Genomic DNA, 27,718 nt, shown 5'->3' with positions numbered 1-27,718 from the left:
CCCTAAAATCTAGAAACTTCACTGAACTGGGCCTTTGTCACCACTTTGCTTTGACGTTGATCAATTTCAGTGTCAAGTAAATGAATATATTGACCTCCGTCTTTCTCTCTTTTACAGTCGGAGTGAAACAGAACTGCCTGACTTCCAGATCGCCGTTCCGTGGTTGTATGCGTAATGTCCGTCTGATCAAGGGCCACGTGATCGACTTTCTGGACTTCAGTACCGCATTCACCCTCCAAGGAGTGTTACCACACTCCTGCCCCGGCTCTGCCACATAACCTTACCACCACAATACCATGACCATACCACCACAATATCTAATGCTATGACCCTCAAAAAAATGTGACCAATGAAATTACTTATGTTTTTTTTTTACATGATTCCGGAAAGTGTGTGTACTTTTGTGAGTTTTGACTCCCCCAAATGAATTGGACAGTAGAATGTCTGAGGTTCTAGAACATTTATATTTGTTAATAAAATAAGTAAGCCATCTGCATTGTCTGTCAGTGCAGTAGTTTTAAGTCTAGACATACCTGATCTGTTGGCTCCAGTATAGAGCTGCTCACATACCTACGTATTAAAGCCGTGCATAACACATCTATCAAAGCTGCTTCCAAAGCCTTCATCCTTTTGATATGATCTGGTTTATGCCACAACTGTCAGTACTCCTGGGAAAATATGCAGACTATCAGAAGAATGTTTGAATATAGTTTGAATGCTATTTCTGAGGAGAAACTGAACTGAAAAACAATTGTGAACAACACAGCTCAGGCAACATATGATTCTGAGGTGAGAAGGACATGTTTTACTTTACGTTATATTCAATTGTTACTGTGTCAGTGATACATTGTGCCACTTGGCCAAAACTGTCGGCAGTGGTCAAATAATAAAAGAAAGCAAATAAAATAAAAACGTGCAAAATTCAGTATTCTATATACAGACAATACACACATATTGTAGTAAGTCTATGGTACAAATTAATCTTTCACAGAATAATTTTTTACACAATGGCGTTGGAAGGATAAATTAAATAATCCTGAGCAAAGTCATGTTGAACATTACGATCTTTTCCATGCATTTTCTACAGGTTCATTTGGGACAACAGAATACTTATGCAACAACAAAAGGCTGACAATCATGGCACAGGCAAACACTGAACTACAGTAACACCCCAGCATAGTAGAAGTAGAGAGGTTGGTTGGACTAATACATACAGTACATGACCTGCAAGTAAACATTATTCACAAGTTCAAATGCTGCAAGCAGGCTAAGATTAGCCTGGTTAGACAAGACTGAACACTGAACTTACTATGGTTTGAAGTGAAACCAGTTTGGAAGCCAGGCTAGGCTAACACTGCTGGTCGTTCCACGAAGAGTGCCTTTAATATGCGAAGTAGAAATCGTGCACCAATAAGGCATTTTAAAAGCTTCTTATATTAAATGAAGTGCCCTTTAATATAGACCACATGGAGAATCCAATAAATATTTGAATAGTGTCAGAATTCTGCATTTTGACTTGTCCCTCTGTGCACTCTGACCTCTAGAAAGACTTTAAACCCCTTAAATCGCAAAATGTCTCCCAAGTTTTCACCATCATTGTAAAGCCCTAGTTATTTTATTTCTCTGACAAAGTCATTTCTGAAGATGTATTTAATGTGATGAGTGATTGATTTACGTCCCTTCCTTCATTTTCAGGTCAACCCTGTTACGTGAACTGAACTCGTTTAACGTGGTGAAACTATTCCTTTTTAAATGTATTTTTCAAAATAAACATTGAACATTTACTAGTCAAACCCATAGTGTAAAAGCAGGTGAGCTGGTTCTACTCTTTTATTTGACTATGTTCTGGTGTTTTGTGGTGGAAAAGTGAGTGGGGGTCAAACATAACGTAATTGTTTTAACAATTAAAAAACACTTTGAAGCTTACTTTCAAATTTCTCACAAACACACTTCTATTCCCCCAGTCACAAGGGGATTTATGGCCGTTTTAAGATTAAATCATCAACCCTGTTACAGTCAGCCATGTTACTTTATTTGGCACTTAATAGGAACATATTTATTTATTTTTAATTTTACCTTGATGGGAAAACAGGTTTTTTATAAAGTTTAACATGTGCTCTTTATGACAATGTTAAAATGAGGTGAAATCAATATTTTTGACTAAGTTACACTTCTCAAAAGGCACAAAGTTGGTGGAACGACCCAGAACAAAGTGGAGAGGTTGTTGGGCTAATACATACTGTACATACATGCCCTGAAAGTAAACATCATTCACAAGTTCAAACACTGTAAGCAGGCTAAGACTAGCCTGGTTAAAACAGACTGAACACTGTGGTTTGAAGTGAAACGTAGTAAAATCAGTTTGGAAGCATGTCAGGCAAACTGCTATGAAGCTCCTTCTTTAATGCCCTTTTCTCCTCTTCTTCATTAGAGGATGTATTGTAAACACTCTCCAGGCATGCAGTTCAGGTCATTAGTAATGCAAGTCCCTTATGTAGACTAGACACACAGGATTGGTTGAGAGTGTTAAGTCATACTGTAGTGTGTACATGGTTTTCACATTTACAGCCCCTTGGGGTGAGGAGATGTATTAGGAGGGAGAGGTTTAAGTGTTCAACATGCAAACCCAAAAAGCAGAGAAGGCGGGTTTGACAATGGTTGGAATCCTTGTTCAAAGTTTCTGCTGTGGGGCTGTGTTTCAATACTCTGACACAGCTTCCTCTCCTCATCACCTTTCCTTCATGACCACTGACAGGTGAAGGGACTGGATAGGCTTTCACTAAATTGTTATTACCTGCCTAGTCCTGATCAGATCAGTTCTACACCAGATCACTGGTCAGCAGAGGACAGGAGACCATGAAAAGGAAGTTGTTTCAACGTTGGAGATGGAAACAATGTCTGTATTCAGTATCAGATCATCCCATCTCCGCTTGTTCCTTCCCATCATGCACTCGTTCTGAATCTCCTCACTCCCAATGGTTTTGCAATCAACATGCTGCAATTACAAATAACACAAAAGTTACATGTAGTATGTGTGACAATACTAAAAGCAGGATCAATTAGTGGTATAAATATAGCAAATATATGTTAACTGGGTCTTGCATGAAGTGGTAAACATTATTTGATTATCGGACCAATCCTTGTCTGTAACTGTGTCCATGGCCTCTGTAGTGAGTGAACCATGCTGCGCACATATTTGGCATCAAACAATTCGAATATCCAGAAATGGTATGTTGTTGGTCACGTGTGTGGCACGTGTTCACAAAGCTGTCCCTCCTCCAAATACTTCCATACAGAACCCAGATTTTCAGAGTACAGTGGTTCCGTCCTTTTTTTAGTCATTTGTTAAAAAGGTTTAATCCCACAAAACAGGAACTTCTTTCCTTCAGCAGGAGAATGTACCTCTCCATAATTCCTTTTAAGTGCTGTCTCTCTTTTTAGTGGTCTGTAGTTGGGGATGAAACCTCAATTCAACCAGGCCTCCATGCATGGTCAGTTCACCAGGACGACCTCGAGAGAGCAGGGGTTCAGTCTGCTTGTGCTCTGTGTTGAGTGAGTGATTCCTCAGTTCTCATGTGGTTGTGGGTTTTAAGACCCATTCGCAGTGGGGATTCACGTGGTACACGTCTAGAAGGTGAGTCTCAGGGTCCAAGCTGCGTTCACCTAGAGGAGAGAGAAGCCTTGTTTAGTTTGATAAAAGACAGATAAATCAGAATCTGTGTTTGAAAGAGTCCGTGATTTAATGGTACGTGCCTATGTTTCCTCCGACCTCAAACAAATACTGACGTGGCCTCCGGCTAGTGCTTCTGGTGCCACGACTAAGAGAGAAAAGAGAATGATTTGAAATAACCCAGACATCTCTATAGTATGCATTAGCATAACTCAGAGGCACTGTCTGGGACAGAAAACAGTCATCATCCCCCTCCCCCACTGACCCGTTCTCGTAGTCGAAGCGCGCCATAACGTCTTTGGCCTTGGTCTCGTTGTCAAGCTGGATCGCCATGGAGATCTTGGCGTGTTGTGGGGCGTGAACCCTGATGACCCCTTGTCGGAGGTCAGTGAGCTGTGGACCAAGATAAGACCCAACTTCAACTCGTGTCCCATTACGTGCCTGAATCTCATTCTGAAAGGCACTAGCGACCTCATCCAATGAAGTTCTGTCAGGAGCAAACATACACCCAATAACCTATGACATGGTTGTCTAGTCAAACTAACATTGAGAATACATCTTAATTGTTTTTGGGTAAAAGTACTTTACAGTCAGTAATCATTACCTCGCTTCTCTCAGTCTTCTCTCGTTCAGTGGTCTTCCTCCTCATCAGCAGCAGCTTCTTCTTGGTCTTCTCTGAGCTGGGTGGCTTCTTGCTGGCACCAGCCTCGTTTAACTTCCTCACGTGGGAGATGAGAAAGCAGGGCACCTGAGGAGAGAACAATAGACCTATTAATCTCTCCCTCTCTTCCTCCCTCTTCTCTCTCTCTATCCCTCCCTGCCCAGAGGCTTGAGGGTTGGGGCTATACAGGCTATATGCTTTCTAATAAGCCAGGCACCAGTCACCAGATTTGGGTCAAGCTGCTCTTTGCATTTCATACAAAGTGCCTGGATCACTTTCCTTGAGAGGTTTTGAGACAGGCTAAATGAACCTGTGTCTACTAGCCTGGCATAACAACTGATTAACACAACGATGAGCGCAGTATTCCTTCTGATTTAACCAGGCTACTAGGAGATATAAAATATAAAACAAATAAAAACATTGAATTACTGGAATGTTGTACTGGACGTGGTAAAACTGGAACAGTTGGGGAAGTTTAGATGTCATTCATGAACCAGTCGTTTCTAAATGTACAGTCACAGTAGATTAACGCCCTATACTTTGACGAGCTATGTTGGGGGAGTGTCTGTGTTTGTGTGTGTACGTATCTGTACATGTGTGTGTATGTAGTAGCCAACTCACGGTCCAGAGCAGATCCTGGTGTGTGATGAGTAGCCGTACGAGGTGGGCTGCCCCAGCTGCCCCCTGCATCTCCTCCTGTTTGGCGTTCTTGCCCCGGTAGGTGAAGAGGTTGGGAGCCACGATCATGGACACGTTCCACAGACCCATCCTGTTCTTCTCCTCATAGGCAACCACCTTCCTCAGGAACTCCAGCAGGGCCTGTAGAGAGAGGGGAAAGAGTGTGGTTATTGTGTGTATGTGTGGGGGGGGGGGGTGAATGTGTGTGGGGGGGTGTATGCGTTTGTGGGGGTGTATATACATGTGTGCGGGTGTATGCGTTTGTGGGGGTGTATATACATGTGTGCGGGTGTATGCGTTTGTGGGGGTGTATGTGTGTGTGTGGGGGGGTGTATGTGTGTGGGGGTGTATATACATGTGTGCGGGTGTATGCGTTTGTGGGGGTGTATGTGTGTGTGTGGGGGGGTGTATGTGTGTGGGGGTGTATATACATGTGTGCGGGTGTATGCGTTTGTGTGCGTTCAGCCTTTGCACTGGCACGTCACTGGGTATATCTGGCCTGCTGATTCAAAATGTGACGGCAAACTAAAAACACACTGACACCTTATACAACTCACATGATCCTGTCTATGTACACTCAAACCGGTTCACTCCACACGGGCAGAAAAAATATATTAAAAAAAAAATCTAAACTCTTGTATCACAACACATCTCCTCTTTATAAATATCTATTTTAACTCTACTGTATATAACAATATGAATATGTAGATTTGAATAGTGTGTAATCTTTTTGTTATCTCTTGGTGTATTTCCTATATATAAAAATAAAACTCTTATTTTGTTCTGGTCTATTACTGTTCTGTATTTTGTCATGTATTTGTTCATTTTATGTGGACCCCAGGAAGAGTAGCTGCTGCTGCATGTACAGTATCTAATGGACCCCAGGAAGAGTAGCTGCTGCTGAATGTACAGTATCTAATGGACCCCAGGAAGAGTAGCTGCTGCTGAATGTACAGTATCTAATGGACCCCAGGAAGAGTAGCTGCTGCTGAATGTACAGTATCTAATGGACCCCAGGAAGAGTAGCTGCTGCTGAATGTACAGTATCTAATGGACCCCAGGAAGAGTAGCTGCTGCTGAATGTACAGTATCTAATGGACCCCAGGAAGAGTAGCTGCTGCATGTACAGTATCTAATGGACCCCAGGAAGAGTAGCTGCTGCATGTACAGTATCTAATGGACCCCAGGAAGAGTAGCTGCTGCATGTACAGTATCTAATGGACCCCAGGAAGAGTAGCTGCTGCATGTACAGTATCTAATGGGGAGCCTAATAAACTAAACTAAGACACCCACCTGACTAAGAGTAGAAACCTCTCATCTAAACTTCAGACAATAACCCCTTCATGGAACTAGAGGACTGGCCACCCCTCATAGCCTGGTTCCTCTCTAGGTTTCTTCCTAGGTTCTGGCCTTTCTAGGGAGTTTTTCCTAGCCACCGTTTTTCCTTCTACACCTGCATTGCTTTCTGTTTGGGGTTTTAGGCTGGGTTTCTGTACAGCACTTTGAGATATCAGCTGATGTAAGAAGGGCTTTATAAATACATTTGATTTGTTCTACACTTAAACATGACTGTTGCTCTTCCAGTTCACCTCGCGTGCGCCAAGATGACTCACGTGCGCCAAGATGACTCATCATATTTTGCCTTGACTGAGGCTCAAGGGTTCAGCAACACTTCATGTCTGTTTACATGTTAGGAAACGCTCCTTAGAATGGAATGTCAGTCATTCGTGGTTGTGACTATTGGCTAATGAGTCATAGGAATGCATCGGAAATGCATAGTTGGACACAGTTGCCCAATTAAAAACAAAACTCTGGTATTTTAGGGTTGGGTAGGACAGTGTGTGTTTTGGGTTGTGAGGTCATAGTTCAAAGAGTAGTCTCTCTGTCCATGGTCATGAGTCCTAGAAAAGCCACAAAGGCGATGAACCCTGCGCAGAGAGACCAAAAGTGAATAAAACGGTGACTTGACCTTTAGGGTCATAGGTCATGCTCACCTTGAGTGTGTCTCTGTTGGGCTCAGGGAGAAGCATGATGAGGAGGTGCAGGGCCTGGATCTGCTGTCTGGGAGAGGAGATATCTGAGAAGATACAGAGCGGAAAACACACTGAAATCTCTCACACACACTTACCCTCTCATTGACTGATAAGAAAGGTTAAGTGTTAAGAGTATACTTTAGAGAAAATGTAAACTAATCATACATATTAATGTTACATGTACTGTAATTAATGTTAACCATGGTGATATACTGTATGAAGGACTGTAGAATTGAGTCTCTGCTTACTGGGCAGCTAATGAACCTGGGCGTATAAGGGGCTGGAGGGGCTGACCAGTTGAGGGTGTCCACTTCATCGTAAGAGGGTAGGTAGGCCTGCGTGTGCGTGCGTGTACTCACTCTGTGCGGCGGCGAAGGCAGGAGCATGCTGGAGCGTGAGCAAAGGATAAGGCAGCTCTCTGATGAACATCTTCAGGAGGCCCGCTGCGTCATTGTGCCTCACCAGCTCCCAGTCAAACCGATCCTCATAGAGCTTCTGCTCCAGCTCCTGGCGCAGATGCTGCAATAACCAACAACAAATCAAAATGGCTCCTCCTCTGGTAAACCTCAACTCTATAGTCACCTGGGTTGACCTGCCATGGCACCTAACAAATCAAAATGGAGGGGGGTGGGGTTGGCCTAATAATGGAAGGAGGGTATTCAGACCAGACGGTAGGGCGAGGTGGAGAGGGTGATCTCCCGCAGCCTGGGAGTGATGCTGGAGGAGTGGAGATGACAATCAGAGAGTCTACCCCAGTGAAGGCTCACTCTGTCTGGACAGGTTTCATCTGTGGGCCCCTGGGCTGGCTGTGTATCATGTTAACCGCAGGGGCCTCTCGACTCAGTACGGATCTACTAGTAAAAAATGTGTTTTGGTTGAGGAGTGCAAAGCACATGCACACTCACACGTGCACCCTTTCACACACAGACATGCTACACACACGTAAGCACATGTACACACACACCACGCATGTACACACAGTTGTGTAAGTAGTTTACTAATTATATTTTTGACAGATTGTACTTCACTACATTCCTAAAGAAAATAATGTAGTTTTTACTCCATACATTTTCCCTGACGCTCAAAAGTAGTTGTTACATTTTGACAGGAAAATGGTCCAATTCAAAGACTTATCAAGAGAACATCCCTGTCATCCCTACTGCCTCTGATCTGGTGGACTCACTAAACAGAGAACATCCCTGGTCATCCCTACTGCCTCTGATCTGGTGGACTCACTAAACAGAGAACATCCCTGGTCATCCCTACTGCCTCTGATCTGGTGGACTCACTAAACAGAGAACATCCCTGGTCATCCCTACTGCCTCTGATCTGGAGAACTCTCTAAACACAAATGCTTTGTTTGTAAATGATGTCTGAGTGTTGGGGTGTGCCCCTGGCTATCCGTCAATATAAATAAAACTAGTACATTGTGTGGTCTGGTTTGCTTAAAATAAGGAAGTTGAAATGATTTATGCTTTTACTTTTGATACTTAAGTATATTTAAAACCAAATACTTTTAGACTTTATTTTACTAGGTGACTTTCACTTTTACTTGAGTCATTTTCTATTAAAAAAAGGTATATTTACTTTTACTCAAGTATGACAATTGGGTACTTTTTCCACCACTGTGTACACACACACACACCTGCACCAATCTCCCCAACACAGAATGAGAGAGAAGGAATGTGGGAATGATAAGGGGAGATATCAGTGTAGAGAGGAGGACCACTGCCTTGTGTTTTAGATAGCAGAAATAGGTCGGTCATTAACATGGTTTATGAGCATGATGTCATTTCCTGCCAAAACAACATTTCTTCTAGGCCATGGAAAACACATCTGTCCTTTACAATGTTAATGTGGATACCGTAAACCTCTACACTGGGCTCACACAAGATAGGGTTAATTGCAGCAACATATCAAAACATTTTCTAAGTCTTTCCCTTCTGTGAAATGTTTCTACAATGTCACACAGACTTTACAAGGTCACTTTTAAGATAGAGCTATGATTGGTGGTTGACAGCTATAGTGTGACAAACTCCAGTGTGTGTGTGTGTGTGTGTGTGTGTGTGTGTGTGTGTGTGTGTATCTAGGGTGTCTTACCTTTACTCTGGAGGCAGACCCTGGTACTCTGAGAATCCCCTCAGTCTGTAGTCCTGTCTGCTCCAGCTTGGACAAGAGCTGCAAACACACAAGCATACACGTTTTATTAACCAGAAATTTAACAAGCCAAGAGGGACATTCCTATGTGAACCTGACTCATCTGGAAACAAAACCAACCTAACGTGACTGCATTTGTTTCATCTTCCGGTTTTCACAGCCAAAGCATTGTTGGTAACATACAGAAGAACTTAGAGCCGTCAGACCCTAATGGGAAGTTCTTTGTGACAGGGAAGTTTTCAAACCACAAAAAAAAAGAGCCTTCAATTCATATTGACAACTAGCGTTAAAAGCCCCCACAGATTAAGTCTCTGGCACTTGATGTGTTTGTTTTCCATTACCCTACTGAACAAGACTCAGGTCTGGGTTGGCGACTTCAGTCGTCTTGTCTCTACATTCCAGGAGTGGAAAGATGTGCCTAAGTCAGCGCCCTGAGATAACGCTATCAGAACCCTTCGTCTCTCACACAAGTGGTACACTCCAAAACAAAGAGACAACCCTCCTGTTTCCTGCCTCTTACTGGGACTGAAGAGATACAATATTTCCCTTAAAGGTGCACTCCGTAACTACTACCACACAAGAAAACTGTGTGGTAATAACTCTATCATTTATGTTTAGGCGGGGCTGAGGGATCTTTGCAAGTGCAACATTACTGATGAAGACCACAGGCAACTCATTGATTGTATTTTACGGCAAGCTTTGGACACCGAAGGCTAACTAACCACCTGTTTACTAGATCAAACGAGTTCATAATCCTGAAGTAACCTCCTTCATCAAGTCCTCCAGCAAAAAACCCTTTCCAGGTCAGCAAAATATATAGCAACACTGACATAGCAGTGAAATAACCAATGCTTCAAAAGAAAAAAGTCCTATAATTCCCTTTCGGAAGCTGCTGTTATCCACCAAATCTTTTAAACACCACCTTGATACCCCACACTAGTCCTATACACACCCTGTGAGTCTAGACAGTCAATGTGACCAGAGTATTTATGGCTAATTCTGATTGGACAGGAAGGGCTGCTACAAACAGGGCTCCTCCCAGCTATACCATATGGCATCCTGGTAATGCCAAGGTTAGGGTCATCCCCCTAACTGGCTGACTGACTGGCAGCTGCTAAGACTCTAAAACAGTAAGACATTCTTTTCTTCAGCACAGCTCCTTATTTACTGTCCCAACTACACTACCGTTCAAAAGATTGGGGTTACTTTAGAAGTCTCGTTTTTGAAAGAAAAGCACATTTTTCTGTCCATTTAAAATAACATCAAATTGATCAGAAATACAGTGTAGACATTGTTAATGTTGTAAATGATTATTGTAGCTGGAAACGGCTGATTTTTAATGGAATATCTACATAGGTGTACAGAAGCCCATTATCAGCAACCATCACTACTGTGTTCCAATGGCACATTGTGTTCGCTAATCCAAGTTTATCATTTAAAAAAAAGGCTAATTGAGCATTAGAAAACACTTTTGCAATTATGTTAGCACAGCTGAAAACTGTTGTCCTGATTAAAGAAGCAATTAAACTGGCCTTCTTTAGACTAGTTGAGTATCTGGAGCATCTGCATTTGTTCCTCTAGCGGAACAAATTTAACCTTTTAGGGACAGACGTCCGCTAGCTGAACGGTTAAATAGTACTCGCAAAACACCAGTCTCAACGTCAACAGTGAAGAGGCGACTCCGGGATGCTGGCCTTCTAGTCAGAATTCCACTGTTTAGTGTCTGTGTTCTTTTGCCCATCTTAATCTTTTATTTTTATTGGCCAGTCTGAGATATGGCTTTTTCTTTGTAACTCTGCCTAGAAGGCCAGCATCCCGGAGTCGCCTCTTCACTGTTGAAGTTGAGACTGGTGTTTTGCGGGTACTATTTAATGAAGCTGTGAGGCGTGTGTTTCTCAAACTATCAGCCGTTTCCAGCTGCAATAGTCAGTTACAACATTAACAATGTATACACTTTATTTCTGATCAATTTGATGCTATTTTAAATAGGCAAAAAAAAGTGCTTTTCTTTCAAAAACAAGGACATTTCTAAGTGACCCCAAACTTTAGAACGGTAGTGTACATTAAAAAATATGAGTTATGATAGAAATTGACAATAACTAACATGCATCTCTAGCTGATTTGACAACACAAATTAATATATAATTCAGATTATGATTAATCACTTGACACTCCTCCCCCGATCGGTAAGTTTAACAGGAGCATATGGTACATTTCTGACATTTAGTCTCTCCAGAATGTCTTTGTGATAACACGTGAGAAAGCAACACTTAACCAGGCTGACAAGTACTGATAGAGAGAAACAGGAGGGAAAATAGGCCCTTGGAGAGAGCAGGCAGTGAGTTGGCTTGTGATGACACGCATTAGGATTAACACACACACACACACACGGAGGAGAAGATGGGTAGTGTGTTGTAGTCAATGGTTCTGGGAAAGGGTTCATTCAGTAGGAATATCATGATGGAAGTGATGTGGGTCAGTGTACTATGGGTTATCAGAGGGTGGGAGAAGAGCTGAGGGAAGGAGAGAATGAGAGAGAGTAAGATCAAGAGAGAGAGTAAGGAAATGAGGGAGAGAGATTGTTTAACTGAGCCATAGAAGTGCTGAGTAGGAGGCCCCCATAAATGGCAATGCAGAATAACCCCAAAGTAAAGGACAGCTGAAGCAAATGAATAGAATTAAAAACAGGGACAGTACCTTTCTGAACACAAGAGGAACCTTGGACCCAGGGAACTTCTTCTGGTCATTCTCAAGTAGAGTGGTCAGGGGAACTCCAAATATACCATTTTCTGTGGAGGGAAACGTTCAAACCAGTGACTGTTCATGTAAAAATGGGATGTGCAACACCAGAGTTGTGTTCATTATGGCAAGCATCTGAAAACGTCATAGAATGCCTAGTCCCGCCATGTTTATGTATGTTTTCTGCTGTTTGGTGCCTATTGAACACGACCCAGCCAACCAGTCACCCACCTCTGGCCTTGCTACGTGCCGCTCGGTTGCGTTTGAGCTCGATGCCCAGGCCGTCGTAGAAGGTGGTCAGTTCAATCAAAGAGATGTAGCCGATCTTCTTCATGTCCTCACAAGACAGGTCCTGGATGCGGGTGAGGCCCAGTTTAGGCCTGGGCAGCTGAAACGTCTGTACAAGACCGAAGACGACACACATTTGACATATTCAAACAGGTTCCTGGAGGACGGGCTCGTGGTTAACACAGCTGTCTCCAGACCATAAAAAGCCCCCAACGACAGGAGTTCAAATCTCCACTCTGCCACTTTCTGTTCTGTACATCCCCTTCCATCTGTCTCTCCCTCATTTCCTACTGTCTAAATAACTGTTGTTTTTAGTTCCATTTCCCTTTAAACAAAAAGGTCAGAGGTGAGACTCACTGGCAGGTCATGGTCATCTCTGCGGATGCGTTGGCAGTCCTTGCAGTCCCCCTGGCGGCCCCTGCGGTGGGCAGCGACGCCCTCCGAGTAGGGCACCTCGAAAGACAGGGAGTCAGAGGTATCCTGAGGTGGTGGGCAGGGTGGGCACTCTGAAACACGTCTCTCTGTGCTCTGGGAGAAGCTGGGACACGCAGGCCGCACTGGAAAAAACACACACCAGTCTCAATGATGGATACATCACCGGTATATTCCCCTATGCACAGACATCAGTCCAGCCAACCAGATGGGAATGATCCAAGTCCAATGTGTTTCCCACTTTGATTGAATCACGGCGACAGAATTAGGCTCAAATACCATGGAAACAACAATCATTCAACCCATTGGAGTGGTTCCTTCACAGTGGGTAACCACAGCCAACCACATCAAAACAAATGCTGGTAACATATTGAGAGACGATAGACTCACCTCTAGAAGACGTCCGGTGGACGCATCTGGAAGGCATGTCTCCATTGGGTGACTTGGGGGGGACAGGAAGTATGGGATCAACCGGCTAAAAGGAGACATTTATTCTCATTCAACGTGTGTGAAGTTTGTGACCCAAAACAAGATCAACAGGTAAACATAAGCTTTTTGAAGAGGGACATGGAAAAGATGGATGGTCCTTCAGCATTCAACTATGGTGAAAGGATTTAAGAGTCATTTCTGTGGACTGAATGAACACCAGCATTATCAGACACAGTAGCAGATGTCAGAACAGCGATGAGGGATATGCTAGTTTGATGTCAGAACAGCGATGAGGGATATGCTAGTTTGATGTCAGAACAGCGATGAGGGATATGCTAGTTTGATGTCAGAACAGCGATGAGGGATATGCTAGTTTGATGTCAGAACAGCGATGAGGGATATGCTAGTTTGATGTCAGAACAGCGATGAGGGATATGCTAGTTTGATGTCAGAACAGCGATGAGGGATATGCTAGTTTGATGTCAGAACAGCGATGAGGGATATGCTAGTTTGATGTCAGAACAGCGATGAGGGATATGCTAGTTTGATGTCAGAACAGCGATGAGGGATATGCTAGTTTGATGTCAGCACAGCGATGAGGGATATGCTAGTTTGATGTCAGCACAGCGATGAGGGATATGCTAGTTTGATGTCAGAACAGCGATGAGGGATATGCTAGTTTGATGTCAGAACAGCGATGAGGGATATGCTAGTTTGATGTCAGAACAGCGATGAGGGATATGCTAGTTTGATGTCAGAACAGTGATGAGGGATATGCTAGTTTGATTCCTATGCATTGACTTCCATATTACGGCTGCGCAGTACATTTGCTGACACGGGGAGAGAGCAAAGTGGATATCAACGGAACAAAGGAGCGTTCAACAGGAGCCAGCTGTTCTGTTGTATACATACTAGTCAGTGAAAAGAGCATGGTCAACGGTTACAGACAACGCTGCCAGAATTGACTGGAGCCAAACCACATGGTCAGCAGCACCACAATAGAGAAATACAGCCTAGATACTGTAGGTTACATGTACCTAAAGATCCCTTTCACAGACAGAGAGAGCCCGAGTCCATAATATATCCATGTAAATACTTACGGTATGCCTAAATACACAATAGTATGTATGTGATCGTATACTTGTACTGCAATGTTGAGGGAACTAGCACACAAGCATCTCTGCACCTTTTATGCCAGCTGTAAACTGTGTACGTGACAAACACAATTTCATGTCATGTTAAGCAATTAAAAATAACGACATGCTTTTTCTTTTCAACGATGTCCTTTTACAATCACCAACCAAAGACAAAAAGGAGTTACCACCATCTTTCACTATTAGATGACAAAAGGTCTATGGTCTAATCTTTCCTCGTACAGACTAAATGGCCGTTTTTATGCGTCTAGATTGGTTTACGGCCCAGACTCAATGCCCTGGACACCTTAATCCATTTCCCTAATTCTACTAAAAACACAAACAGTTGTCTGTGGGGCCTGCCAGTAATCTACCAGTGGCATGTGGGGCCTGCCAATAGTCTGTGGGGCCTGCCAGTAGTCTGGGGGGGCCTGCCAGTAGTCTGGGGGGGCCTGCCAGTAGTCTGGGGGGGCCTGCCAGTAGTCTACCAGTGGCATGTGGGTAGTAGTCTGTTCGGCCTGCCAGTAGGCTTTGGGGCCTGCCAGTAGGCTGGGGGGCCTGCCAGTAGGCTGCCAGTAGTCTGTTCGGCCTGCCAGTAGTCTGTTCGGCCTGCCAGTAGTCTACCAGTGGCATGTGGGTAGTAGTCTGTTCGGCCTGCCAGTAGGCTTTGGGGCCTGCCAGTAGGCTGGGGGGCCTGCCAGTAGGTTGCCAGTAGTCTGTTCGGCCTGCCAGTAGGCTTTGGGGCCTGCCAGAAGTCTGGGGGGCCTGCCAGTAGGCTGCCAGTAGTCTGTGGGGCCTGCCAGTAGACTATGGGGCCTGCCAGTAAATGATGGGGCCTGCCAGCAGACTGTCATTAGTCTGCCATTAGTCTGTGGGGCCTGCCAGTAGCCCGCCACGAGGCTATGGGGCCTGCCAGTAGCCCGCCACTAGTCTGTGGGGCCTGCCAGTAAGCTTAGGGGCCTGCCAGTAGGCCACCACTAGTCTGTGGGGCCTGCCAGTAGCCCGCCGATAGTCTGTGGGGCCTGCCAGTAGCCTGCACTAGGCTATGGGGCCTGCCAGTAGCCCGCCACTAGTCTGTGGGGCCTGCCAGTAAACGATGGGGCCTGCCAGTAGTCTGTGGGGCCTGCAAGTAGCCCGCCACTAGTCTGTGGGGCCTGCCAGTAAATGATGGGGCCTGCCAGTAGCCTGCACTAGGCTATGGGGCCTGCCAGTAGTCCGCCACTAGTCTGTGGGGCCTGCCAGTAAACGATGGGGCCTGCCAGTAGTCTGTGGGGCCTGCCAGTAGCCCGCCACTAGTCTGTGGGGCCTGCCAGTAGCCCGCCACTAGTCTGTGGGGCCTGCCAGTAAACGATGGGGCCTGCCAGTAGCCTGCACTAGGCTATGGGGCCTGCCAGTAGCCCGCCACTAGTCTGTGGGGCCTGCCAGTAGTCTGTGGGGCCTGCCAGTAAATGATGGGGCTTGCCAGTAACATGCCAGTAGTCTGTGGGGCCTGCCAGTAGTCTGCCGTAAGACAGTACTTTAGCTGGAGTAGGGTGAAGGCTTTCTCTGTGTCCCGGACTCATCTGTCATCCCAGCTGGGACTGAATGGCGTGACTCATAATCCTGTGCTCCCTGCCAGATCTGTGACTCACCCTAGAGGCTCCTGCCACCACCACACAGCAGTGCTGACAGGGGCACTCGTGGCACTCTTTGTTGGGGGGTGTTATTAGTCCTATCACCCCTCCCCATTCATTCATGCTGTAAATATCTCAATAGCCACACAATAGCCTTGGGAGGGCTAGCCTTAGTCATATCAGCTAGCTAGATACTGAGGTGCAGTCTGCATACTTGCCTCAACTTCCCTTGATGGACAACTGCAAAGAAATCACTAGGCCGAACACAATCTATGGACTTGCCACCTGATATACGACCAACCCTTCTACGAAATTACAATGCTGCTATGCTATATGATGCCATTTGATCTCAGCAGTGCGTGCATTACATCGCCATCTGAAAACAGTATGGGACTTCCCTGTTGCCCTTCTCATGTAAAACTTTCTTCACATTCCAGCTACCAGTCAGTCAGTAGGGCAATTCTATTTCTGGAGAAAGAGGGGACAGCTGCCCACACCAGCTGAGAGCTGCGTTATAGGGCTAAGCAAGAGCTCATCGTGTTTCCACCATCCAACCCCGCTCCTCTAACAATGGCCCGTGCCAAAGCCATGTATTATGCCTATAATGGTTCTGGCCCATACCAATGTGAGGGGGGGGGGGGGGGCATCCTGAGTATCTGAAGCACGTCTACTGGACTCCTCTCCTTACTCTAGTCCATCTCTGACACACAGGATTAGGATGCATACTGAGATTACAGAGGATCAGTATGCCAGATGAGACGGTTATATCCAGATGAACTGAGGTCATAGGGGCACTGAGGGTCAGAGGCACCAGTTATAGCCTACAAAGGGCCAGACATGAGACAGATTTCACGTCAACTCGTTTCATTTTAGGATTTCAATGGGAAATATACCGACTCCAACTCCATAAACACAATTGCTGAATGCTTAACCCATAGCACCCTTGCCGTCGACGTATATTTATACAAATGGATCATAAACAACAAAAAGTGTTCCCTTTAACGCCATCTGTCTCACCGATGTGTTTGGCGTGGAGAAAACGTCTCGGACGTGTCTGGTCGGCTGCTTGCTCCTCTTCCTCACGGTCAGGGTGTAATTATCCACACGCTTCTTCACCATGGCTGCCTGCGAGCGCGTCAGCGTGGAGAGCAGCGCCTCCGCAGGCCCCTCCCCCAACGCCCCCGACACCAGCGTGGACAGACCCGCATCCTGCAGCCACGCCTCCTCAAGCTCCGCCTCTGGAATGCAGAAGAAGAGTCAGAGATAAATCAGTATCCATAGCATTTATCAGAATCTAAATGTGTATCCATCTCTATGGGAAGGACTTCAAAAGAGCACATCAAGAGTTAGGGTCCATTCCATATTTCCTGAGTTTAATGGAATTGACCTGGAATTGAGCCCAACTAGAACTATAAAATGGCTAAAAGCACCATTTCCTGGTAAGTATGTAGCCTACCGTCCATACTGCCCCTCTCCAGCAAGTCCTCATGGCCCCGCTGGCCATCTTCCTCAATGTTCTTCACTTCGCTCCAGTAGTCCTCCATGGAGTCCTGGGAGTCCCGCGACGCCGGCCGCTCCGGTGGGCTGGGGTGGGAAGAGGGCCTGGTCCCCGTGGAACTCATCCTGCCTAGTAGGCCTATCCCCTGGTACTGCACCTTCCTGGGGTAGGGAGGGAGAGGAGGGGGGAGGTCAGTAGGTTGGTATTGGGAGGTGGGGAGGAGATTGAAGAACGTTCTTGTAATACCAGAATTGGTTTAACGGTGAAAAACATTTCGATTTGAAAATACCGGATTCACACATTGAGCAAAAAATAGGCTACGTCAGACACACTTCTCAAAACCCCTGTACTTTATAAACCATATACACACCTGATACACCTAGTTAAGACTGAAGACACTGGAAACTACAGTACCGGTTATTCACAGCTTTTTCCCTTGAATGATTAGTTGTGTCCAAACTGTTGACTGGTAGGACTGACAGGAGGGGAATATAACTCACCATGGCCCTACTGAAGACTAGAGGAGCTAGGGGGCTAGTCTAAGAACGATTATCTTTCATTGCAAAATGAGCCCAATATCACTTAGGCTAGCATGTCACACTGAATCATAGAAACCATTACGCATGCAGAAATGAATTTGGGGGGGGGGGGGGGGGCTGAATCACCATTCCTAATAAAGAAAAAACTACTTTAGGCACTCGACCACAGTTTATATCTGTGAAAAACATCTTTCTAGAGAGAGAGAGAGAGAGAGAGAGAGAGAGAGAGAGAGAGAGAGAGAGAGAGAGAGAGAGAGAGAGAGAGAGAGAGAGAGAGAGAGAGAGAGAGAGAGAGAGAGAGTTCTCCCTTATTCCCTCCTAAACACTGCATCCACTCAGAGAATCAAAACAGCAGATTCTTTAGCTTCATGAAATAACGAAAGAAGCAAAATGTTTCTAAACAAACTGTAAATAACAGGGAACTGAAACCACGTAACATGAAACTGGGCTGTAATTAACGTCTGAACTTTGGAAAACAACAATGATAAATACCTAAAACTTGCAGGAGGGTAATAAAACGGACAATAAGACTAGCATGAAACTATTCATTTGGAGAAACGTGAGTTGTGGCTGGAGCTGCTATAAGCTGTATATGTACACGAATACGCAGTGGGGTAAAATACTTAAGAATACTTTAAAGTACTACTTAAGTCCTTTTTTGGGTTATCTGTACTTTACTATTTATATTTTTGACAACTTTTACTCCACTAAATTCCTGACATCAAAAAGTACTGGTTCCATTTAGAATGTTCAGGCAGGACAGCAATCTGGTCGAATTCACACACACACACCTATCAATATAACACATTGTCATCTGGCGGACTCACTAAACACAGATACTGCATTTGTAAACGACGTCTGAGTGTTGGAATTTTATGCATCACATTTACTATAACTAAATACTTTTACTCAAGTTTGCCAAATGAGTACTTTTGCAACCACTGTTCCTAAGCACATGTTAAAACCAGATACTTTTACTCAAGTAGTATTTTAGTGGGTAACTTTTACTTGAGTAATTCTGTATTTAGGTACAGTGTCTTTACTTTTACTCAAGTATGACAATTGGGTACTTGTACCACCACTGTGAATGAGGGTGCCTGTGCTCCACTTCACATGTATGAGCATGTTAGGCCAGGGATGGGCAACCTTGATGAGAGTGGGGGGGGGGGCACATAAAAATCATAACTCATCATGAGGGACCACAGTGGCTCGCGGGTCTGTATACCCACATCCATACCCACACATGCAGTCAGTGCCGGCCCTAGCCTATTAAGGGCATTAAGTAAAATTGTTGCGGGGGTCCCAACTTGCGAGTAAAACATTTTAGAGGCCCCCCTCTCAACAGTGGAGATATACATTTTTACAATCTACACATTTTGCCATGGGGCAGAGAAAATATTTTGCAGTTGAACAGCAAATTTCATGCAATTCTAATCATGATTTGCCGTTTTTAATATGATATCTGAGTGAGAGTGACTAACAAAATCAATGGGGGTCCCCCCATCGGTAATTTGACAATGATTACAACAAGTTTAGATAGCTGGCTAGACTAATTTACCAATCAGTGACTGATACAGGAGGGAAAACTGCGACCCTGGGGAAGGGTACCAAAAAATATGTCTGCAGCATTGAAGGTCTCCAAGAACACAGTGGCCTCCATCATTCTTAAATGGAAGAAGTTTGGAACCACCATGACTCTTCCTAGAGCTGGCCGCCCCACCAAACTGTACAATCGGGGGAGAAGGGCCTTGGTTAGGGAGGTGACAAAGAACCCGATGGTCACTCTGACAGAGCTCCAGAGTTCCTCTGTGGAGATGGGAGAACTTTCCAGAAAGATAACCATCTCTGCAGCACTCCACCAATCAGGCCTTTATGGTAGTGGCCAGACGGAAGACACTCCTCAGTAAAAAAAAGGCACATGACAGCCCGCTTGGAGTTAGCCAAAAGGCACCTAAAGGGCTCTCAGACCAAGAGAAACAAGATTCTCTGTTCTGATGAAACCAAGATTGAACTTTGGCCTGAATGACAGGAGTCACATCTGGAGGAAACCTTGCACCATCCCTACGGTGAAGCATGGTGGTGGCAGCATCATGCTGTGAGGATGTTTTTCAGCGGCAGGGACTGGGAGACTAGTCAGGATTGAGGGAAAGATGAACGGAGAAAAGTACGATATCCTTGATGAAAACCTGCTCCAGAGCGCTCAGGATATCAAACTGGGGTGAAGGTTCACCTTCCAACAGGACAACAACCCTAACCACACAGCCAAGACAACGCAGGAGTGCCTTTAGGAAAAATCTATGAATGTCCTTGAGTAGCCTAGGCAGAGCCTGGACTTTGAACCCAATCGAACATCTCAGGAGAGACCTAAAATAGCTGTGCATGGATGCTCCCTATCCAGCCTGAAAGGATCTGTAGAGAAGAATGGGAGAAACTCCCCAAATACAGGTGTGCCAAGCTTGTAGCGTCATACCCAAGAAGGCTCAAGGCTGTAATCACTGCCAAAGGTGCTTCAACAAAGTACTGAGTAAAGGGTCTGAATACTTATGTAAATGTGAAAAAACATTTTATTATTTTTTATACAAAAATGTCTTACTACCTGTTTTTGCTTTGTCATTATGGACTATTGTGTGTACATTGATGAGAAAAAAAACATTTAATACATTTTAGAATAAGGCTATAACGTAACAAAATGTGGAAAATGTGGTCTGAATACATTCAGAATGCACTGTCCATCATCATTCAGAGTCCATCCACCCTCCTAAAGCCATCTCTTCCCACAGGTCTGCCTGCTTCCAGTCACAGCCGGGTTCCCATTACAACTCCTAATTACAGAGAGGCCCCGTGACATCACAGGCCCTTTCATTTCAGACAGGCAGAGTTATGAGTGGTCAGGAGAGCAGCACCTTGTTGTGGCTTGTTGGCCCCATATACCTGTATGGCTGGGCCCCTGTCTGGTGCGGTCCGATGTTTGATGGAGTCTGATGTTTGATGGAGTCTGATGTTTGATGGAGTCTGATGTTTGATGGAGTCTGATAGGCCAGGTCAATGCTGGGATAGGGGGTTCCTGGTCCAAAGAATGATAGGTTGGGAAAGGAACGTGGCAGAGTACTGAGGGCATTGTCACACACACCCTTATCACCCCCTCTACAGCTGGAGGAGGGACATGAATAGGAGTCGAGGGGAAGGTTAAAGGGGTCTTCCCTAGGCCTCTAAGGGATGTCCTACTATCTATTCAGCATGGAAACAATCCCAATTTCATTCAATTCTGTTCAAATTAAATGTGTTAATTTGCAGCACAATTTTGTTTGCAAGCTCACATGGGGCCAAAAGCACATCAGTATTCAGGGAAAAGGTATGCCTGCTTGTTTTGTATTCAAATATTGATAAGTGTGTATGTGTGTGTGTATGCCAGGAAGCTGGCCCTAGCCACACTTAGGGGGATGTTATTGATTAGAGTGACGCATGCTGGGCGTGCGGATGGAGCGGAATTTATTTTAATGGGTTTTTGTTCCCCTGGGTACCCCTCTACCCTCACACTCCTCATGTTATCACATGAGATTTCACAGAATAACACACAGGCCTATAGTATGCCGTTCATTACAGGAAGAGTAGCTAGTATGACGGGCAGTAGACGCAAAGAATAAGCTAAGAACACTGAGCCTATGACTATCCTTATTGATATAGGCTTAGAAACGCAGGCCTCCTCACGCACATATCATGACAATTCAAATGAACACACAACCTTTTTCTAGGAATCCATGTGTGCAGAATAAAACAATTCCAGGTGTAAGGCTGGTTTGTTGACACAAAGAAATATGCTGTGCTTGTTGAAGAGCAGGTTTGGATGTGTGTGTGTGTGTGTGTGGGTGACAGCTTATCAGCACATAATCATTTTTTTGGAAGATGTGTACCATGCATTCCCATACAACTTGAAAACAACTTCACAGTCTCTGAACAACAGCGACGTCACCTGCTATGATGCTGGCAACTGAGGGGACATGGGTCAGGACCAGTATACACAAAACATCTCAGAGTCTAGGATCAGGTCTTCTCTCTCGGTCCATAAATATTATGATCTTAAAAAAACTAAAAAAGACAAAACTGATCCTAGATAAGTACTTCTACTCTGAGACACCTTGTGAATACTGGCCCAGGTTGTTCCTAGAACAGAGTCGATAGTACACACTAAGTCACCTCAGTTGATTCACAGAGCGGCTAATCTCCAGTCTCCAAAATATCAAGAAACATCTGGTTCAAACCAAAAATGAAAGAAGCCTTATTAGGTGAAATACAGAACAGTTAAGGTATGTATGACACAGACCCAGCCATTTCCCCTCAGGTCATGTTAAGGAGGTTTATTCAAATGAATTCAAGTTGTAGAGTAAGAGTTTTAGATGGAGAGATTCCTAACTCAGGTGCTGGTAGTGTAGGGACAGGGTGACACCATTCCAGTGACACATTATGTACGGTAGGCTGTACTACAGTCACTATGGCTTCCTGTGATTCACTAGTACCCATACAGTACCCATACTTCAGCAGATCCATACAGTACCCATACTCCAGCGGATCCATACAGTACCCATACTCCAGCGGATCCATACAGTACCCATACTCCAGCGGATCCATACAGTACCCATACTCCAGCGGATCCATACAGTACCCATACTCCAGCGGATCCATACAGTACCCATACTCCAGCGGATCCATACAGTACCCATACTCCAGCGGATCCATACAGTACCCATACTCCAGCGGATCCATACAGTACCCATACTCCAGCGGATACATACAGTACCCATACTACAGCTTAGGAAACGTATAGAACCATCATTCCGTTCAAAAAGCTTTCTCGTCCATCATGTGGGTACCGTTCCACTACAGTCAATTCAGATAAAATGAATGTACTACAATCCCCAAGTCTTCAGGTGTGCTTCTTGGTAAGATATCCAAAATAAAACATTGCTCTGAAATATCTTTGCCCCTCACAAAAATCAAAACATTCATACAAATAACTAAATGGAATTGGAACTCATAATCCATGACCACTGGCTAGAAGGAACTGAACGTTCTCAAAGGAAATATATCTTAGTAAATACAATACGTATCCATTCACACCACCATCAATAGAGACAGTCCATGTGTTAATGTTCCACTTCACAAGAATCAATACATGAACACACACACACACACACACACACACACACACACACACACACACACACACACACACACACACACACACACACACACACACACACAGGATAACATTTCAGGAGGAAAAATCAGATTACCTTTCAGTTCCTCATCCAGCTCGAGAGAAGAGGGGAGCGAGTGAACTCTAGTGATCTAAAATAGAGAGAGGTGCCTGTCTAGAGTATATAAACAAAGCTGTTTGAAGCCAGGCAGGGAGAGAGGGAGAGGGAGAGAGAGACAGAGACAACTATCTCAGGATATCCTCCTACAGACAGAGTTTGGGTTCCACAGAGACTCATCTCTCCTCCCACCCACACACACACACACACACACCTCTCTTGCGCTCTCCCTCCATCCCATTCCCACTCCGCGGGGAGGCACACAAGTTTCCAGTGTGCAGCTTTCTCCCCTCCTTCCCTCACTACCTCCCTCTCTCTCTGCCAGTCTCTCTTTCACCCCTCCCCTTCTCCCTTTCCCCTGCCCTGCTCCACTCCCAACACATTTACTGCTTACCATTCCTCTTCTTTCATCTTCGCCAAGCCTCAACTCCCTCTTTAAAGGTCATTACATGCCCACATCTCTGCACCTCTTTTACTCTCCCTCTCTTTCTGACAGAGCCAGTGGAGAAAGAGTCAGAAAGACAGTGAGGGAGAAAGAGAGAGAGAGAGCGAGGACATGGCAGTACATTTAAGAAATGGCTCTATTAAGGGCAAACCTAACCCATAATGAGTCTAATTAGGAATAGTACAAATACAGATCCCTCTTAAAATGGGAAAAACCTAGAATACAAACAACTTCAAATACATTAACTCTTGCTGTGCATCCCAGCTGTCTTGCTATAAGTAAATAACTTACAAAAAGCTCTGATCAAAACAATCATTTCATGTAAATATATATATTTTTTAACATCAGTTCATTACTGGAGCTCCAAAGTAATTCAAAATCAGAGAGAAAATATGAAGATTTCCTTAACTGACCCCCCCCCTCCCCAAACATCATATGTAGGTCAATAGTGATGGAGAAACTGGAAACATGTGGAGCTGGTCTAGGCTTGATGGAGAGAAAGCAGAAAGGGGGCTGAGAGTGGGTACGGAGGTCTGTAATCGGAGTAGAAAACCAAGAGCCCTCCAATCATGACCTAATTCCTCCAAGAATGTCAACACCAGGGCCTGAGAGCCAAGGCCAGAGTCCAACAACAATACCCCCGAAAAGCATAACCATTTACACGTGTTTCGCCTCACTCACTGCAGCTTTAAACATGTCCGACCAACAACACCGCTTTGCTGTGCAGCCCAGTGTCCTTGCCCCACCGCTGAAAGGAAAGTATTGGAAGAGCGTCCTTCAAAACCTGCCAAAGCCACTTTGGCATCTCCTTCCTTCATAAGTGAATCAGCTAAAACCTTCTCCCAGAGCTCCTAATGATTCAATTGGCCATACACTTTTAGAAGCGATGAAATCAAACTCTTGCGCGTGCCAAATTGCTGACCGTAGCTCATCTGTCTAAAACCGAAAACCTTTCTTTATCTTTCTAATTTTAAAACTGTGCAAATAACAACACATGTTGATCTTAAAATCAGTGTGGCGGTCAAAACTAAAACTAATTTTCCTTAATAAGCCCCTGGCTAGGGGCTGGAACATCTGGCTTTCCAAAAATAAACTTGGGGGTCTGGTGCATATGGTCCAAACCTGGTCACAGCTAACATTACATTCAATCTGGTTTGTAGGCTAAAGCTTAAGGCCAACCAACAACAACTGATCCAAAGTCAGTCCGCTATCAATCATTTCCTTGACCAGTCATACTATGGGCCTGACCTCTGTCTCTTTCTTGAACAGTCCCTTCAGTGACATTAAAAGACAAAATGGGACTTTCCCCTTCCTACACATCTGATTATCTGAGTGGGGCTAGATGACTGATCGCCAGTTCCTCCACCTGCCATCATCAGAACACCCCCTCGCTCTCATTACCAGCCCCCCCCCCCCACCACCTGCCCTCAACAGAACCCCCCCACCCACCCTCATCAGCAAGCCCCCCCTCGCTGTCATCACCAGGCCCCCCCACCTGCCCTCAACAGAACCCCCACCATCAGCAAGCCCCCCCTCGCTCTCATCACCAGGCCCCCCCACCTGCCCTCATCAACAAGCCCCCCCTGCTCTCATGAGCAATCCCACCCCCCAGCTCTCATGAGCAGATGCATACAAGAGGCCCCTGCTACTGGTTAGCAAAGAGCAAGAGCCAATTTCCCTCCAACCGGTCACACAGAGAGTCTGGTCTAGTGCCACAGGTCAGGAGCCACTATTTAGTTTGCAGACTCTCAACACCCTCAGATCTACCTGGGGTCACTAAGGTCATTATGGCCTCAAAGAAAAGAGACACACACGCATACACACACACACACACACACACACACACACACACTAAAAAGAGGGGTTTGTGTGAGCACAGAGCACCCTTTTTGAGTAAAGGTCTGGTTAAAAGCAGGGGCATTAACAGCAGGCTACATCCTCCAACTACAGATCAATTGAAACAAGGGTGTAATGGCTGCCTCTCACTGATTAATGCACTTGATTGGGAATGAATAGGTTGCTTGAGTGGCATTAGTGGGTGGATGGGTTGTATGAAGAGTGGGATACAACCCATCACATCAGTAATGATTCATGAGTTGTATGGGGATGTTTTGGTCCAGTACCTTGATGAATGGATGATAGACTCAGGCCCTGGTCAGTGGTCACATGCTGGTCATGACATAAAGTGTCATCATATGTTGACTAACGTCGCTGCCCATGACTAATGTCCATCTATGGAAATTCAATGGAATACCATCTTGTGTTGTCTCCACTTCGTCCAGAACTCGTGTTTTGGACTCCCGCAGCCAAAATAGCTCATGTAGTGTAGCATGAAGTCACGTACCACCCTCCCCACATTTTTTGTTGATTAGCCTAGCATTACGTCACTGTCAAATCTGCAGTAGAAATTGAAAATGGCCACCAATAATACTGTAAAAACGGCAAGTCATCCTTCTTCAATAAAGTACCTGTAACAGCCTGTAACATCACAAGCTGATGTCAGTTATTTGGAAGGGAAAGCAGTGCATTTTGTGTGTGTTATTGTTCATGGAATTAAGGTCCGTTGTGAGAAACAGGCTACTCTTGACTGCAGCAGCAGTTAGATCCTGTTTGGCCTTTTAAAAGATAGCAGAAGCCTGGTATGCCATCATTACCAAATGACCAAAGAGCAACTAGACATACAAAACATATCTATCTAGACTAGAGATGTACTATTATATGAATGTTATTGGACTGTAAACTCCTGACCTGTTGACAAAACAAAAAAATAAAAAAGGGAAGTCGTTGAAACTTGCCATAATCACATAAGAAACAACCAAATGAACCATAGATTTAGGTAAACATTAGAAGAAAAAAACATTTCCCCCCCCCCCCCCATGTACAGTGCATTCTGAAAATATTCAAACCCCTTCCCCCTTTTCCAGATTTTGTTATATTTCAGCCTTATTCTAAAATGTATGAAATACAACATTTTCCTCAATCTAGACACAATACCCCATAACGACAAAGCGAAAGCATTCTTTGTTAAAAAACAAAAACACCTTATTTACATAAGTATTCAGATCCTTTGCTATGAGACTCAAAAATGGAGCTCAGGTACATCCTGATCATCCTTGAGATGTTTCTACAACTTGATTGGAATCCACCTGTCGAAAATTCAATTGACTGGACATGATTTGGAAAGGCACACACCTGTCTATATAAGGTCCCACAGTTGATAAAAACCAAGCCATGGAGGTCTAAGGAATTGTCCATAGAGTGCCGAGACAGGATTGTGTTGAGGCACAGATATGGGGAAGGTAACCAAAACATTTTTGCAGCATTGAAGTTCCGAGAACACAGTGGCCATAAATGGAAGAAGTTTGGAACCACCACGACTATTCCTAGAGCTGGCCGCCCGGCCAAACTGAGCAATCGAGGGAGAAGGGCCTTGGTTAGGGAGGTGACCAAGAACCCGATGGTCACTCTGAAAGAGCTCCAGAGTTTCTTTGTGGAGATGAGAGAACCTTCCAGAAGGACAACCATCTCTGCAGCACTCCACCAATCAGGCCTATGGTAGAGTGGCTAGACGAAAGCCACTCCTCAGTAAAAGGCACATAACAGCCCGCTTGGAGTTTGCCAAAAGGCACCTAAAGGACTCTCAGACCATGAGAAACAAGATTCTCTGATCTGATGAAACCAAGATTGAAATCTTTAACCTGAATGCCAAGCGTCACGTCTATAGGAAACCTGGCACCATCCCTACGGTGAAGCATGGTGGTGGCAGCATCATGCTGTGGGGGTGTTTTTCAGTGGCAGGGACTGGGAGACTAGTCAGGGTCGAGGGAAAGATGAAGTACAGAGAGATCCTTAATGAAAATCTGCTCCAGAGCGCTCAGGACCTCAGACTGGGGTGAAGGTTCACCTTCCAACAGGACAACGACCAGGAGTGGCAAATAGCTGTGCAGCGACGCTCCCCATCCTACCTGACAAAGCTTGAGAGGATCTGCAGAGAAGAATGGGAAAACTCCCCAAATACAAGTGTTCCAAGCTTGTAGCGTCATACCACAGAAGTCTCGAGGTTGTAATCGTTGCCAAAGGTGCTTCGACAA

General features: G+C 45.0%; 2 protein-coding genes across 8 annotated transcripts in view; one reads left to right on the top strand and one right to left on the bottom strand.

Moving 5' to 3' along the window:
• LOC115150111 (laminin subunit alpha-1) overlaps positions 1 to 906 on the top strand; it is a 94,898-nt gene extending 93,992 nt beyond the window's left edge. For both annotated transcript variants that reach the window (XM_029693056.1, XM_029693047.1), the window contains exon 57: positions 118 to 906. In XM_029693056.1, the coding sequence (XP_029548916.1) occupies positions 118 to 278 (161 nt within the window). In that variant the 3' untranslated portion in view covers positions 279 to 906. The remainder of the gene's footprint in view (positions 1 to 117) is intronic.
• LOC115150192 (rho GTPase-activating protein 18) overlaps positions 783 to 27,718 on the bottom strand; it is a 35,682-nt gene continuing 8,746 nt past the window's right edge. For 3 of the 6 annotated variants that reach the window (XM_029693203.1, XM_029693237.1, XM_029693215.1), the window contains exons 2-15: positions 17,290 to 17,492; positions 16,851 to 17,071; positions 13,049 to 13,133; positions 12,584 to 12,783; positions 12,170 to 12,335; positions 11,897 to 11,988; positions 9,143 to 9,220; positions 7,402 to 7,561; positions 7,004 to 7,086; positions 4,953 to 5,150; positions 4,275 to 4,418; positions 3,936 to 4,063; positions 3,754 to 3,818; positions 786 to 3,663 (exon numbers count right to left, since the gene is read on the bottom strand). In XM_029693203.1, the coding sequence (XP_029549063.1) occupies positions 3,572 to 3,663; positions 3,754 to 3,818; positions 3,936 to 4,063; positions 4,275 to 4,418; positions 4,953 to 5,150; positions 7,004 to 7,086; positions 7,402 to 7,561; positions 9,143 to 9,220; positions 11,897 to 11,988; positions 12,170 to 12,335; positions 12,584 to 12,783; positions 13,049 to 13,133; positions 16,851 to 17,071; positions 17,290 to 17,492 (1,915 nt within the window). In that variant the 3' untranslated portion in view covers positions 786 to 3,571. Of the gene's footprint in view, positions 3,664 to 3,753; positions 3,819 to 3,935; positions 4,064 to 4,099; positions 4,158 to 4,274; positions 4,419 to 4,952; positions 5,151 to 7,003; positions 7,087 to 7,401; positions 7,562 to 9,142; positions 9,221 to 11,896; positions 11,989 to 12,169; positions 12,336 to 12,583; positions 12,784 to 13,048; positions 13,134 to 16,850; positions 17,072 to 17,289; positions 17,493 to 23,161; positions 23,262 to 27,718 lie in introns of those variants that run through there. The other 3 variants (XR_003867067.1, XM_029693226.1, XM_029693248.1) reach the window with 3 other exon arrangements.

This window comes from Salmo trutta, chromosome 2, assembly GCF_901001165.1.
Source record: "Salmo trutta chromosome 2, fSalTru1.1, whole genome shotgun sequence".
Lineage (NCBI taxonomy): Eukaryota > Metazoa > Chordata > Actinopteri > Salmoniformes > Salmonidae > Salmo > Salmo trutta.
Note: the sequence above shows the minus strand (reverse complement) of the source record. Positions and strands in the feature narration are given on the sequence as shown.